The sequence below is a fragment of the Pleurodeles waltl genome, chromosome 2_2, assembly GCF_031143425.1.
Source record: "Pleurodeles waltl isolate 20211129_DDA chromosome 2_2, aPleWal1.hap1.20221129, whole genome shotgun sequence".
NCBI lineage: Eukaryota > Metazoa > Chordata > Amphibia > Caudata > Salamandridae > Pleurodeles > Pleurodeles waltl.
Genome location: NC_090439.1, coordinates 1,023,511,535 through 1,023,528,613, shown reverse-complemented (window position 1 = coordinate 1,023,528,613; position 17,079 = coordinate 1,023,511,535). Strand labels below are relative to the sequence as shown.

General features: G+C 45.1%; 1 protein-coding gene across 2 annotated transcripts in view; it reads right to left on the bottom strand.

The window, feature by feature from the left end:
- The window catches only part of EFR3A (EFR3 homolog A), a 1,082,041-nt gene that overhangs the window by 163,449 nt on the left and 901,513 nt on the right, over positions 1-17,079 (bottom strand). Inside the window, exons 19-20 of one of the 2 annotated variants that reach the window (XM_069220765.1) lie at positions 16,581-16,708; positions 8,425-8,475 (exon numbers count right to left, since the gene is read on the bottom strand). In XM_069220765.1, the coding sequence (XP_069076866.1) occupies positions 8,425-8,475; positions 16,581-16,708 (179 nt within the window). The remainder of the gene's footprint in view (positions 1-8,424; positions 8,476-16,580; positions 16,709-17,079) is intronic. The other variant, XM_069220764.1, reaches the window with a different exon arrangement.

Genomic DNA, 17,079 nt, shown 5'->3' with positions numbered 1-17,079 from the left:
ATTAACTTTTCAGAGCTGTAAGGGAAAGTTCAGTAAGACACAGCTGAGAAACACCTGACTTTAGGAAAAGCACATGGGGTCACGACTCACTCCAGCAGACGCCACCAGCACAGGCCACCAGCACAGCCGAGTAAAAATCTTGTTGCTACTGCTCAGTAGGAGACTTCAGGGAAAAGGCCTCTAGCAGCTTGATTTGCCCCCGTAGTCACCAAGTTCAGCAAACTGACACTTGGAGTATCAAACAGCAGGTGTAGTCTCCCATGTGTTCATCTAAAGGTCCAGAGAAGGTTCTGAGGAGGGTGCCTTGGGTTGCCACATTTATGGTTGGCACCAGTTAATGGATGAGGGTGACTCCTGGCTCCTTCCTAATCAATGAGGTAAAAGTTCCCAGAAGCAACCATACCCAATGTTGTAGCAGCCCCTGTTTGCCTTACTGTAAACAATACCACAGCTCTCTTGCTCCCAAAATTCAAAATGGGGAAGTCTTCTTCCCTTGTGCAGAGCTTGTGTGCCCACCCAAATGTGTGACCAGGGAAATGAGCAGTAACCTTCCCTGTGGTCACTCGAAACAGTCCTAGGGCAGCTCTCCTCCCACTGGGATTGGTGCCAGCCTTGCTTGGGGAACAAAGGTTTGTCTTCTCCAGGTCTCACCTTACGTTTACTCATGAAAGGGCAAACCCCTTTATAAGCTAATGAAGTTCCTGGGTTCACCCTAACCTGTCTTCCTGCAAGGGGAAGAAAAATGCCTCCCTCCACACCCAGGCAACAGTTTCTTCTCTGAGAGCAATTTTAATACATTAAGGTCAAGCACTGGTTGGAGAGCTAATGGGAATTAGCCTCCAGAAGGTTAGAGAAGGGAAAAGGTAACTCTAAAAGTTACTTCTCTAGAATAGTTATTTAAAAAAAAACAACCTCACCGTTGAATTGGGCTTTAAATAGATATTAAGACAGTGGTTGTTACTAGCGGGACCCAAACTTGAGACAGAAGAATTCATATTTTAATCTGTGTGCTAGTTTCCTTAAAGGACAGCCAGAGCTTTCCATAGCGAAAATAGCTTTGTGCCCTTGTCATTGTAGGAACATGGTATCATTAAATTTTTACATGTTCACTTTTTAAAAACCATGCACTCTACCTTGTGAACTACAAGGCCTACATAGGGAAAACTTATTAATGTTTAATGGGGAGATTTGTCCCTCTCAAAAAGGGTTATTTTGATAAGCTAGCCTGCAGGTTTAAACTGCAGCAGTGAAGCTCCACTGGTAGGTCTGAAGCCATATTTTCTCTGTCACACAAGTAGACAGCACAATAAACGCTTCAGACCACAAGTGACACTTATCTTTTCTTGTCATTGATGTATCAGCACCACATACTATGGCCCTATAGAAAAGATAAATATGCAAATTAGAAGCCTGATTAGTAGTGTGCCAGTGAAGGGAGTAAAAAACAAAAAAAGCAGCATCAGTGCAAAACAAATGGGTAATCACACCATAAAGGGCACTATTTCACATTGATCAACCAGGAAATGGGCAGTGATGTCTGCCTAATAACTGACTGTCAACATCTAGCCTAACAAGTTCCATTCTGTCGGACGCATATGCATGGAGTCAAATTTCTTGTAGAGGGAGACACTGAAGTTCAAGACTGGAAACACCCAAGGTCCTATAGAATTATCAGACCAAGGAGAGATACTGCAATGCACATCAGTAGTTCTGAACTGCGGCAAGAAAGGAAGCAAGGAGCTGCTGATGATTCCTAAAGCTTATTCTGATGTCTAATAAACAAGAAGAAAAATAATCTGCCCAAAGAAAAACACAGTAGAGGAGGAACTTTGTTCCTGATGCCTCCATCCACTAGAGACAAAAAGGTCTCAAAGTAGGTCAAAAGAACAGGAGGGATAGTTGCTGTGGAAGGGCTTCACTGTCAGTAGTAGCTTTGTCTTACTTAAAGAAGCTGCCACCATCAAGGTACCCATGGTGGAGAGACCACTCTGAAATATAGAATCTAAGGAATAGGTCCCTTTTTTCCTTGTGGCTTATTTCTAGACTGAGCTGAAGGAGATTTCTACCAACCTGCCATAATGAAATCTAGCAGAGGCTCATTAGAGAGAAGCTACAAATTCAGCCAGTTGCAAGGATGGTTTTACTATTGTAGTAAGCAGTGGAATGGAGGTTCAAAGCTTTAACTGCATTTCACATTACTCTTGTATCTCAGAGGAGGTATGTAATCACTCTGAAATTCTCCTCTCGGGCAGCTATCACATGATTGATTTTCCTAATATCTATTGTCTTTTTAAGGAATTACTGATCTATATCGTCATCGATGATCAGTAAAAACATGAAGAATACTGCTCAAATAATTCTGATCCAAATCCAATCTTAACACAAATAAAATTATAATCCAACATCCTTTTCAGGTCTACAGAAACTTTTGTCATTCTTTCTTCACTAGACTAAGGTTTAATACAGAAGGCTTTACCGAGTTCTTAGTTGTTGCTTTTAAAGGATTCTTCATTAGTCTTTTAGAGTGATGCCTATGGCACTCGACTGAATTAGAGCATGTACTGCAAAGAAGAAGATGAACACATCGTATGCTTTGCATGGTTAGAGCAAAGGCATGCCTGTCTTCTTGAATTGGACTGCAGTTCTATGACTGAACCTGGGATTCCCTGGAGAACACGGCTTGGTTTCCTGAGGATAGAACACCAAACAGCTTAGTCTTATTTTCTTTTGAGGGACACTGGAAGCATGAAGGCACAAAAATACCAGGCCCCTGAGTCATGGTCCTGGCACACACAGCACATGAAGGCTGTATTAGCAACCATCCAGACATGTTACTGACCTCACAGGACTTAAAACCTAAAGGCCCTGGGAGTAGCTAATAGTCTAAATCGAACTTCAATCACTATACAAAAAAGGAAGAAATAATATTGAGGGAAGCAGACAGGTAACGCTTTAACCTGGAGTTTGGAGCCCACAGAATAAAGAAACATTACTGGTACTGGCAGTTTCTTAATGGAATTTTGTCACTTTCAAAACTAACACTGTTGACAACATGGCTTGAGCAGCTTGGCTGCCACCTCGTGCCAGTTAGGACCATTGCTTAAATATTACCTGCCTTAAACATGACTCCATAGGAAAATATTATATTCTGGAAATGTTCAAATTGCTTTTTTTTAGCATAAGCGTAAAAGGTAATTTACATACTGCACAAAATGATTAACTCATTAATAGTTACAACTTACAAGGATTAAATTCCAAATTACGAAAGTGAAATTAATCAGGCAACACATCTTTGGCAAACCTCCTTTCTAGGATTACCTGCTCCATTTCCCTCTTGCAATTTTATTTTCCAGGAAATCCTTTAAAGGCTAAATACAACACATTGTATGAAAGTTGATTAAGTCAAACAGCAAAACGTCAGTGCTTCTACAGGGAAGTGGAGACTAAGGGGGTCATTACAACCCTGGCGGACGGTGTTAAAGCGGCGGTAAGACCGCCAACAGGCTGGCGGTCTTTTTTTTTCTATTATGACCATAGCGGTTACCGCCATGGTCATCCGCCGCTTCTCCGTTCCGCCCGCTGGGCTGGAGACCTGGGTCTCCAGCCCGGCGGCCGTCACAATACCGCCGCCGGTATTTTGACCCGGCTTACCGCCGTGGATTTCCAGCGGTAGGAACCGCCATGAAATCCATGGCGGTAAGCACTATCAGTGCCAGGGAATTCTTTCCCTGGAACTGATAGGGGTCTCCCCCACCCCCTCCCCTACATCCCCCCACCACCCCTGCCACCCCCCAAAGGTGGCAGGGGCCCCCCTCCCCACCCCGACCCCCAACATCACATAACTCACACACACATGACACACACGCAGGCACCACCAACACACACACACCAACATACATGCCTACATCCACACACTCAGTCAGACACGCACACCCATATACAGACATACATGCACACATCCATACAGACATACACGCACTCATTCTCAAAATATGCAACACACCCGCAAGCATACACGCACTCACACCCCCCCTCTACATACACAGACGCACACCCCCATGCACCCACACAACACCTCCCCACCCCCCTCCCCTAACAGACGATCGACTTACCTGTTCCGTCCATCCTCCGGGAGGGGACGGGAGCCATGGGGGCAGCTCCGCCGACAGCACTCCGCCAACAGAACACCGCCGCGCCGAATCACAGGTCGTGATTCACTGGGCGGTGTTCTGTTGCCGTGGCGGTGGAGGTGGAGCAACCTCCACTTCCCCGCCGCCCGCCAGTATGGCTGTTAGTGGCTCTCTGTCCTAAAAAGGACGGAGAGCAGCCACCAACAATGCCCAGGGAAAGACTCTGCCAGGCTAAAGATAAACCAAAATGCAGCAGCTCTGACAGTGGTGCAGTAAGGGGGTCCACGTGGTAGAAAGAGCACCAGGCCACAAACCTATCTCAACTGCAAGTATATGATGATTTGATTGAGGGACGCCTGGCTGCTAGGATGACATCAGAGACCTCGGAGTAATAACGAAAACCCTCAACTGCCACCGCTCAATCTCCATTCATGAAGGTTGAACATGTGCACATTCTGGTGCAGGACCGTGCCCTGCTGCTGTAACAAGCGATCCTTCCAAAGGGGCAGCCTGATCAGAGGGCAATGCTAATGGTCAGGAGTTCTGGCTACCTTCTGTGCCCAATCCAGGGCCACTTGGATGATTTGGGCCAGGTTGGTCCTGATCCTCTTGAGACCTTGGAACAGGTGTGGTATCAGCAAAAAGGTGAATTGGATATTGAGTTCTACTCTAAACAGAATGCATTGCCTAGCGAGAGCCACTTTAGAAACGCCAATGTGCAGAAGTGCTAACATTGTGCGTTTTCGCTGGTGGTGTGCAGATCAAGCTAAGGTTCTCCCCATTCATGGAAGAGACTTTGCGGCACTTCCAGGTGTAGCTGCCATTCGTGATCAGCAAGCCATCGATGGATGAATTAGTCCGCCCTGGTGTCAAAGAAGCCTGCAAGGTTCTGTACTACCTGGAAAATGTCTTGGCGCTCCAGCCAAGTCCTGAGGCACAGTGCCTTCTGGCACAGGGTCACAACTCCAACCCACTCTATTGTTGCAATACCACATGGCAGTGTTATTGCTGTTGAACAGCTGAACCAGCGCCCCTTTGATGGATAAAAAAAGGAAGGAAGGCTTTAAATGCCAAGCGTATCACTCTTAGCCCCAGAAGACTAATATGAAGCGGAGATTCCGCTGTAGACCAGAGGCCTCTGATAGCCACCTCTCCCAGGTGGCCACCCCAACCCAAAATGATGCATTGGTCCCCACTGAAAGTTCTGGGTTGAGAAGAGAGAGGGGTCTGCCGCTGACCCAATCGTGGTTTGTTAGTCAATACTGCAGATCTTTTGCAGTCTCCTTCGAAATCGGGACCAGGTTGGGGAGGTTCTCCTGGTACTGCGCCCACTGGGACATCAGATCCAGCATATGCCATCAGGTGTGCTTTACCAGCAGGATGCAGGGGGCCATCCGACCCAGAAGCCTCAGAGTTCGTCTCAATAAAATCCAGGACTGAGGCTAAAACATCAGGATCATAGCCGGAATGTCCTGGACTCTCCACTCCACTCCAGTGGATGGCCACGGAACTGCACTCTATCCAGAATGGCTCCAATGAACTGGGGCAGCTGAGAAGGAGTCAGGCATGACTTTGGCATGTTGATAGAGAACCCAGTGAGTGCAAAGGTTTGCCATTGTCTGAAAGTGGGTGACAACTGCCTGGGGCGATCCAGGGCAGACAAGACCTGAGCCAGGGTGACCATGAAGAATTTCTCCTTCCGCACAATGGCGTTGAAACAAAGCGGGACGAAGACTTCAGTCCTTTTTCAGCACCAGAAAGTAGCTGAATAGCAAACACGACCTACTTCTAGAGCAGGCACCCTCTTGACGGCGTCTTTGGCTAAAAGAGTCTTCACTTCCTGGTAGAGCAATGAGAGGTGATCCTCCCTCAGCCATTCTTGGGTTAGTGGAAGGGATGGAGGGTTTCCATGAATGGGAGGACATTCCCCCTTTGCACAAACTGAAGCACCCACTTGTATGGAATAATTACCACCAATAGGGCAAGGGGTGCCTGATCCTGCCACCAGTGTGATAGTTGTGCTGGATGGAGGGTGTACTAAAAGGCTTACAGACTGCTACTTCCAGAGGGGTGGGGGACTGGACATCTCGTTGGGCCTGTCTCCTGTTCCTTTATGGAATCTATGGCCCGTCCACAAATGGACAGGGAAGGTTGTTTTACCGGTAGGTACAGCTTTTATAGCTGGTGCACATAAATGCCAAGATAATGTTGAGGCAGGGGTGAAAGGACTGCTGCTGAGTCTAGGCAGATAGAGAAAGACCAAGAGATCTGATGGTGATCCATATCTTCCGAAAGCACAAGTGTTGTATCCGCTTTATCACCAAATATGCGGAAGCCTTTGATCAGGGGATGACTGGACATCCCCAAAGAACCCAGTGGACCAAAACCAGGGATGACGGTGTAGTGCCATAATAGAAGCAATGGCTTTGCCTAGGCAGTCTGTCATGTCCAGACCATACCTGATGCAGAACTTCGTTGCATCCCGGCCATCCATGAGGGCTTGACTGAGGATATTGTGGCTCTCCTTGGGAAGCACAGGAAGCAGCTGTGGAAGCGAGTTGCACAATGTATGGGAATAACTCAAAAGGCATGAGGTGTTCACCGATAGCAAGGCCAAGATAATGGAAGAAAAAAAATGCTTTAATTTCCTTACCCATCCAGTTCTGTAATCTATTTCTCATCAAGTTACGAAATACCTCCAACCATAGAGTCCAGAAGAGATATCTGACTATACTTTGCTGAGTCATCTTCAGAACCTTCTTACACAGCAGAAATATTACGAAGCTCAACCATGACAACTGTAGCTTCCTCATAGTCCTAAAAAGCCATTACTACTGCAAGTGCTAGCAACCATAATTACTGGATCTTCCAAAAAGAAACCAACCTATACAATGCCAACTCCAGGAGATTTATTTTGCTTTCAGACGCTTAAGCCATTTTCAGCCTCCTTGGAGATAAGACAGAATATAACGGCATGGATTTGCAGCACTCTTAGCTTTTCAATAAGTTATAAATACTCTAGCATTGTGATTTTTTTCTTGCTCCTTATCATAGCCTTATTATTCTTCTTTGCTTTTGCTAGATCTTTTCCATATCTGGCACCATCCCTTTTGAACAAATGGACTATTTTTAATTAGCAACATCACAGTCTTGTGCATAAAAGGACTTACATCTTACTTCACCTAAGTGTTTTGGTACAGGGCACTGTGACTTCAGCCTATATCCTTGATACGATATTTTGTTTATACTATAATTTCATTGATATTTCAAGACTCTTCGGCTTCTAGAATAGGTTGTGTGACTAAAAATAGTATTCCAGCAATAATGCTTGCCTGTTTAAGGTACAACTTCTTTGCAGAGGGAACCCATTGTTAGATGAGGAATCTGCAGAAAATCAAATACATTAAGACACTGATTTTGGAGAGGGATAAGGATTGGCTCCAGTAGCCTTCCCCAAGCATTGTTCATGGAGCACAATCAGTAAAGGAATAAGGAACAGAGTGAATCTAAAAGAGGGCCTAAACCTAAACTGGCAGGTGCCATACACTCACAGTGTAACAATGAATGCACAACATCTGAAGAGGAAACACTTTAAAGCTTAGTGAGATACACAGGCACCCAAGGAAGACTGGAAGGACACTGGGCATTGTAGGACACTAATATTGGCACAGGAAGCAAGACACATTGAGTTGGATTTGCATTAGACAAGAGAATAATTATCACTGAAGACTCAGACAGGTAGACAATGCCACACCCACTATGACCAAAACACAAGACCTACTCATCACACTCTGAGAGGCTTAGAGGAAGGCTGCATGAAAACCTCTCACGCCTTAGTAGCATGCACCATTGGAATAACACGTAGCGAACATATAAAAACCTGCATATCAAAAGCCCCAATGGCACCTACAGGACCCCAAAATGGCAGATATACATAAAACATATAACAACAATACGCACAATGGCAGTGATTGTATTCAATCTACGTTAATAGTTTTAAATCATGCAGCTGAAATGCATACTAAAATTAGCAAAATAATGACAGCTACCTGTAGTATATCCAAGGGATCTAGATCTACTGCAGTTAAGAGAACCACATCTAAATATTTCCATTGTTGTAAAGCTAAAGAGGAGAGGGGTGGGTTACACTACACACAGAACGTGAGATAAATTGTTTGCACTTCTGGTTTAATTCTATGTTACCTAAGAACAAACAGCTGGAATTAGGGAGGAGTGTGCATCCGGCTACGATACACATCTACATAAGGCAGCTACAGCACAGGCTGTGGTTTACCTTTGGACTTGTGTCTGCCTTTGCAAGGCTTTTTGCCGGATGGGAAAAGAGCTATGTCCATAGGAATAAAAACAAAAGTAAACAATGGTTAAGTGCGAATGGGAGAGAGCAGGTGTGGAACACACAATAAAGATAAATGAAAAAAGGTTGCCGGAAATACAAAACTATATATTTTTGAGACCTTTGGTTATAACTGGAGTTATCACACAAGCGTTCTGGTATGCCCTTGTTTGTATCACAATCAAGTCCATCAGGTAAATGACATACATGGATCCAGGAAAGTACAGCACTTTGTTAAGGCCATGGTCACATGATAAGCTTTACACTTTAGTGGATAATCAGTGCATGTATTTTATGTTATATTTAATTTTCTGTGTGTAACATTAAAGAGAGGCTAACAGATGACCAGTAAGAATCCAAGAACCAGTGTGCCAAACTTATCTATTTCACACATATATTGCTCATTAACATAAGCATAGAGGAAGCAAAGCCAACTCTGTAAGTCACCAGGATACAGTAATTAATAAAAATTATCTGTGACCACGTGTCCATGGAGACCTTCAAAAGGTCATAAAATCACTCTGAACATACGTGATCTTAAACCCTTCTAATTCAAGGTCACACTCTGGTTCAATGCTAGTTACTAACTTCTTATTGTCAAGTACCCCACCTTGGGGTTTTTATATTTGTCAATTCTCTCGCTCCAATTCTTATCACTCTTTTATTCACTCCCCCTCAATATACAAATAATGTAATGTTTCTACTATTACCCAATAGGCCACAATTCCTTTATGTCTCAAGATTCCATTAAAGATTCCCATTGCAAGGGTTTCACCTCCAAATAACAGTTTACTGCCCTTGACTTAGCCAATGCCAGCAAGGACATCAATTGCAGCCAGTCTGACATATCACCTGCTACTCAGGACTTGCCCTAAGGTACTTAATGGCTGACCCTGCGAACCCGGTCTCTGGGTCAAGAAAGCAGTGCCAGAAAAAGAAAAAAGCAGTGCCAGAAAAAGAAAAGTAAACAAGGCTCCAAGAGACAAGTTTACTTCGTTTTTTCCATTTCTTGCCCTTTTTCTAGCCTCTCAGAAGAACACAGAAGGCCACTGAAGGGTAGTTTTGGAGTACGTGTAAAACCACTAACGTGTCTGATGAGTAAAAGAGTATGTGACATCACTTACAAAAACCTTGGCTGCCAGGTACCAACAAAAATGACTCTAAGCTCCTGGGACCACATTCTCTAATCAATGAATGCATGTGTGACAAGAAAGCAGGCTCCTGCACAATGCTACATCAGTCTACATGGGAAGTGCTGGAGTGCCTGCCATACATCTTTCTACTTTTAGTGAAGTAGGCGATCCCCTGTAGTGTAAAGAGAGGCACTCCAAAGTAAGAGGTTGCCTGCAATAAGCTATTAGCGGTGAGGTCTGACATCCTTTTTTTTGTCAGGCTAGTCCTTACAAGAGTCCTGACCTTACATATGGAAAGGACATATAAGGTTATATACAATAATTAAAATTATCAATGCATTTGAGTACATTTAAAACAATAATGTGGTCATTGAGTTGATATTCTCAAAAGAACAGAACTTGGCAAATCTTTACTCAGCAGAATTTGTCTGCATTTAAGAAATGTTCCACATTAAAAAGAAACTAGGGGTGTCACCAGGAAGGGGGCAATATACAGCCCCTGGAGGCAACCAATATGGCTCCATTGCCAGGAATGGTCAAATGTAATTTATTACAATATATACGTAGGACACAGGAAATCCTTGCGCCATCCATCCCAAAAATGGCTATCTAAATGTTAATGGTAAGATTAAAATGTTACAACATTTGTAAAGTCTGCTTTTTATTCTCAATAGCAGCACTAACATGGAGTTAACCCGTAGGTCTGCAATAGCACTAGGGCGCGAGAAACACAATGTGCTACACCAGAAACCCTGCTTGGGAGCAAATGCACACCGAAAAAGATGAACGGTCAATCAAGTGATTAACTACAAGACATGGCTGTCAGACTTGCTAGCCGTTCATTCCTACCAATGCAGTAGGACAAATCATATTACATATAACAGCTATAAAACATGCATAACTAGATAGCATCTACCAGTTCAAACTGAGGCATGAGATGCATTCGTCTGAGGCTTTCGAGTTTCTCACACACATAAACTTTAGGAAACTTCTCAAATTAACTATCACATACCAGCTAACATTAGAAATTGACAAATGTTGACATTCCGATATAGAATAGCTGCAAAATTCATCTATAATAGTTTTGTTACTTAGGATTTTTATGCTTCTCCCATTCTTCCACTAACCCTGAAAATGATTCACACATTCAGGCTAGTCAAGGTGAAAATAAGACACATTAGCCTGACAGGAACAAAGCAAATCTAGCAGCCCAACTTGTGTCTTCTCTTACTTCAATAGTAGGATGTCGTGTCTGCAGGTTCTTATTCCAGTTTGCACTTTTACTACACATTACATAGTTTTATGATTGTTGCTTGAATAGTGGGCTACGGGAGATTTACCAAATTTGCAGAGGTATCGTAGCACAGAGGGCCTTCAACAGAAGTGAAAGTAGGTAGCCAGAAAATGCAGCCTGTAGAACAAGTTACTTACCTTTGGTAACAAACTATCAGGTAGAGACATACTGTATTCATATGCAGAAATCTTACCATAGAATTTCCCCCAGGCGTCAGTCTGGATCCGGAGATTTTTCCCAAGCAGTACCCCTGTGCACCATTAGGTGGCCGACTACGCATCCGTCGTTGGCGTTGTGTTCGCCAAATATGACATCGTTGAAGGTATATAGGTGCCACCCCGGAGTGCTGACTTCAGTTTCTTTTCACAACTTTCCACACCAGAAGCGTAGAGCCATGAAGAACATTGACCCTTGTGTGTCAGAACTAGGGCCCTGAAAGGGAAGTCCCTGTCTCTAGAAGTCAGTTCGCAGAGCGGGGAGGATGGGTGAGTCGGTAAGAAATCTGAAACTAGAATATGTCTCTGTCAGATAATTTGTTACCAAAGGTAAGTAACTTGTACATCTGATACAGACTTCTAGTTGTAGATTCCTTAACTTAGTATAGATACCCCAAGCAATACCATCCCCGGAGCTGGGTCTGCAAACTCAGATCATACTAGGAAATCCTGCAGGACCGAATGGGCAAAGTACCTGTCCCTTCAGACATGACTGTCCAGGAACTAGTGTTTGATGTAAGTGTTCAGTGATGCCCAGGCTGCTGCCTGGCAGATGTCCAGTACTGGACTGGGGAGGTTGCAGCTGTTACTCTGGTGGAGTGAGCACGCAAACCCTCCGGGGGTTGCTTCTTTGCCAATGCACAGCACATTTTGATGCAGAGAATGACCCATCCGGAGATGGTCCTCTTCTGCACTGCCCGATCTTTCTTCGATGGCCATGCTCAAGACCTCAGGATACCAGACTCTTTGTGCCCAGTCTGGAGCCACAAGAATCACCTGGGCCCGTTGTTCTCGATCTTCTTGAGAACTCTGGCCAGAAGTGGTATCGGTGGAAAGGAGGGCTGAGTTCCACTCGAGACTAAAAATACTGCTGAACTAGTGCCGCCCAAAAACTCCAACTTGCAAAACACCAGACATTGCGCGTTCTCTGCGGATGCAAACAGATCTAACCAAGATTCTCCCTACTGCTAAGAGACCTTGCACCACCTCCGAGTAGAGATGTCATTCAAGATCAGCCAGGCATTGACGGCTGAGTTCGTCCGCTGTGGTGTTCATAGAGCCCGTCAGACATTAAACCACCAGGGATATGCCCTGATGTTCCAGCCATGTCCAGAGGCGCGAAGCCTCCTGACAAAGGCTCCACGACGCCACCCCGTCCTGCTTGCTGCAGTACCAAATGACTATTGTCAGATTTGGTTGGGGAAAGGAGAGGAATCTGTCTCTGACCCAATCGCAGTTCAAAAGCCACCACTGCAGATGTTGTGCAGTTCCCTCAGCGATCTGGACAATGCCGGAGAGATTCCCTTGATGGTGCGCCCACTGGAACTTCAGGCCCGACTGCAGAGCCGGCATATACCATCTGGCATGTGTCACCAGCAGGATACAGGAGGTGATGAGGCCCAGAAGCCTCAGAGTCATTCTCACTGAAATCCAGGATAGAGGCTGAAACATCGGTATTATAGCCTGAATAACCTGGACTCCTCACTCGGGAGGCAGTGTGTCTAGAACAGCTCAGATGAAAGGGAGCATCTCAGAAGGAGTCAGGTGTAACTTTGGCATGTTTATAGTGAACTCCAGCGAAGGCAAGAGGTCCGCTGTAGTCTGGAGGTAAGAGAAGACAGCCTGGGATGAGCCGGCCTTCAACAACCAGTCGCCGATGTAGCGGAAGACTGAAACTTCTCACCTGTGTAGATAAGCTGCAACCACCTCCTTCACTTTGGTGAACACCAAGGGCGCTGGTAAGGCCAAAGTGGAGCACGGTAAACTGAAAATGCTCATGACCTACTATGAACCGCAAGCGACGTCTGTGGGCAGGTAGGACGAGAATATGGAAATATGTGTCCTCTAAGTCCAGCACTACCATCCAGTCTCTTGGGTCCAGGGCAGATAGGACCTGAGCCAGAATGAGCATTTTGAACTTCTCTTTCTTGAGAAAGAGATTTAGGGACCGGATCTCTGGGATAGGGCGGAGGCCCTTGTCCTTTTTGGTCACCAGAAAGCAGCAGTAATAACAGCCACAACCTACTTATGGCACAAGGGCCCTCTCTATGGCTCCCTTGGCCAAAAGAGGTGTGACCTCCTTGCGGAGAAGCGCCAGGTGATCCTTCAGAGGGAGTAGCCCCTTTGGACTATTTGCAAAACTCACCTGTCTGACGTGATGGATTCCCAGCAGGGCACGTGATGGCGAATCCTGCCTCCTATGGGTCCTCGATGGGGAAGTGTCAGACTAGGAAGGTTTAGAGGCTGCAGTGGGAAGGGTGGTGGACTGGGTTGGACTGGGCCGACCGCTGGCCTTCTGATCCACGAGGATGTTGGATCCCACGACCCCGGCCACGCAGAGGCTGGACAGCATGCACGGCATGGTGGTCGGAGGGAAAGGGAGGCGAATGGGCACCCCTTCTGAAGCCACGAAATGGGCGAAGAGCAGACTGAGAGGGCGAGGGGCAGCTGAGAGGCCCAAGGACCGGGCCTTAGCCAGGGACTCTTTAAAGTGCTCGAGTGCTAAGCCTGCTTTGTCTCTGAAGAGACGGGTGCCATAGAAGGGCATGTCCATAAGTGCAGCTTGAACATTCTCCGAAAAGCCAGATGTCCCCAACCAAGCATGCACCTCAAGGCCACTGTTGAAGCAACCAATCACATTAAAGGTCAAACGGGGCTCAGAAGAGGAAGCCGAGGATGAAGCACCTCAAACAGGAGGTTGGTCCTGACAGCAACCAAAGGCACCTCCACGCCAGGACCGCGGCCGCTCTCCTCACCACCACTGAATAAGATGCTCCCTCCTCTACAGCCATGGTAGGGGGAGAAAGCATGCCAGTGTAAGGGGAAGTGTCCACACCACTGGCTTCGCCCAGGTCCTGAGCCTAGGTCATGGGGTCATCAAGCTGGTATTCTAAAGGGTCCAGCGACTCCTATATACTCTCACCGTAACTGGACCCCTAAGAAAGAGGGTCAGGATCTGACCTAGGGAGCAAGATCTCAGTTGAAGTCGGAATCAGCATTGAGCGATAGTGGTCCGACTCCGTGTCAAAGTTGGCAATAAGTATGGGATTGACGCCGACCACGGGTCCGGGCATCGTTGTGAGCGTCGACATCTACACTGTCGATAGGCAAGGTCGTGGTGGCACCGCCGATGCAGATCTGGAAACGGACCACTGGGTGCCCTCTGGAGCCAAAGCTGATGGTGAGGAACCCAGGGGGGCCACTGCTGGCCCCATGGGGCCCAAAGGTGCACCGGCAGGGTTGGACTGCCCAAAAATGAGGCACATAGCCTCATGGAGTTGGGCAGGGATGGCTCTGTCTCCTGCAAACTCGTGGAGGCACAGAGGTGATCCAGAAGTAGGCTCCAACGACTGAGGCCTAGAGCGATGACGCTCCTTTTTCTGCATCGTGTCATCTGACCGACAGGGTGAAGTTGAAGAACATTTGCTCTTCTTCAGCTTCTTCTAATGCCTAACCAAACTTCACAAAGACTTCGATTGGGCAGATGAAGACTGTGAGCTCTACGAGCCGTCTCGGGACCTTCCTCTCAACCGGGAGCGACATGGAGCCGAGCGCCAGGCTACAAGTAGGTTTAGGGACCGCTCCCTCAAAGCCTTTGGGTTCATGGCTCGGCACTTGGAGCACAACTTTGGGTTGTATTCACGCTTCAAACACCAAAGACACATGAGGTGCATATCTGTCATGGACATCATCCGATGACAGGAGTCGCAGGGAATGAAGCCGGTCTTCTGTGACATCTCGACGCACCAGAATGCAAAAAAACTCAGAAAGGCCAGTCAAAAAGTGACTGTGTAGTATTTATTTTTTTTAAGATCTGCACACAGGCTTGCACAGAAAGTAAAGAACTGACATCACAACGCCAACGACAGACGAGGACTCGACTGACACCACCTAACGGCGTGCACGGGTACTGCACGAGAAAAATCTTCGGTGCTAGACTGATGGGGAAATTCTAAGGTAAGGAATCTGCAACTAGAAGTCTCTATGAGATGAACATTTTGGCACACATCATCCCTAAGTTTGGCCGCTAGACCATGTTTATTAGCATTCAATACAGTATGTTAGCCTCTAGATACTCCTAGAAACTGCATGCTTACCCTGTTGTGACTTATATTGAGTCTACCCAAGTGGACCACACTTTTTTTTTCCACAAAACCACAAAAAGGGACCTTGGAAAGAAGCATATAAAAGACCTACCATAGTTCCAAGATGCCTATCATTACAACAGTATACTCTCTGTTTTGTTACTAATGAATTACACCAAGCTTATTGTTCCACACCACAATGTCTCCTTTGTTATACTCTTCCTGGAACTTTGTGAACCATGATTCCGCCCTTTCAGGTAGGAAAGTGCATAAAGTAAAAAAAAAAAATAAGGCCAGATTCCTGCCGTTAGCTAAAATATGCTGCTTTAAGGTTACATAATCTCCTGCAAATTCCACTTGGGAAACTTGCAAGAGAAATCAAAATACTGATATGAGTTGCAATGTCTACATTAAATGATCCTTCGACCTAATATGCTGCCAGTGAATCACAAACATCAGCTATCACGACCACCAACTTGACTATAAACTTCAAAGATGTAAAAACGTATTTGCCGGTTTCCTCCAAAACCAAGATTCACAAGTTCTGAAGGAGAACAAAGGAGACTCCAATAAATATGTTGATGTCCTTGTGAATATTTTTCTATCTTTCTTGAGTACTATGATGGTTGTTCAGTTGAGTTGATAGATCGAGAAAAACACATGCACAGAAAAACAGGAAGCTACATATCTGCAGGAAGTATGGTAATATATACTGGATGAGATAACAGAAGGTCCGCTCTGTATAGTAGTAATCAACATAGTAGTAATCAGCAATTCGTTTTTTAGTTTAGATGGGACAGACAAAAGTTATGGTGTGAGTTAATCAAATACTAATATCTCTGTAGTTCGAGATGTAGGTCATTATTAAAGAATACTAACTGATAATTGCTATCTCAAAGGGAACATTAGAGAGTCAGACTACTTGTCATGGTAAGACACTTCATCACACAAGGTAATCCTTCTACTCATTATCCAGGTTTACAAGCTGAAGCCTTCCCAACATATAGCCCTCACCCCCAAACGATTGCGCAGAGAGATGCAACTAGAACATTAAGGAAGCAGGGAGTCCAGTCAGCTAGGATGGTTAAACTCTCACACACCTGAAAGTAAGCATATGTTTCCACAAAAGGGTTTTGTAATCTAGTTCTTTTCCATTTTATTAAGAAGGGAACAAGCTGAGTCAATTAAACAAATGATACAGTTCTCTATCTTATCTTGGTGTGTAAGACTAAGTACTAGGCTTGTAAAGAAAACAATCTCCACGTGTCATGAAAAATTGCTGCGCAAAAACATAAGAACTTATGTGACAAAGCAAGGTTAATTTGGGAAAACGGATAATATTAGTGTTCAGCAGTCTGCAACGTCTTACCTGTAACTTGGGGTACATATGGCACTGACAACCGCTCCACACTGTATCCACTGCCACCTAATGATTCTGCAATCACATTGGTCAGGAAAAATAACATTTTCTCATGCTTCTCCAAAGATTTTGGAAGACTGTTGAGAAGAACACATGAGACAATATAGTGAGTTAGAAAAAAGCCCAAAAAACACTGATAATAAAATAGGAATGAAGAATGAACCATGTAAAAAACTAGTGTTAATAACCAGTTTTTGTAACAGGCATTAATCAACTTGCTTTCTACCGGCCTACTCGGGTTTGGAAAAAATTTAATTATATGGAATAATTTTTAACCACAGCTGTACTACCCTCATTTTGGTGGGTGGCTAACAATCATGTGAAGTTTAGTATATAATCCAGCAATGAGCAGATTAAATAATAGGGACCCCACTAGACATTCCTGCTTTAGTTCAATCGTAGTATTAATTCTGCAGATACCAGCCTTACTTACATTTATTTAAACATA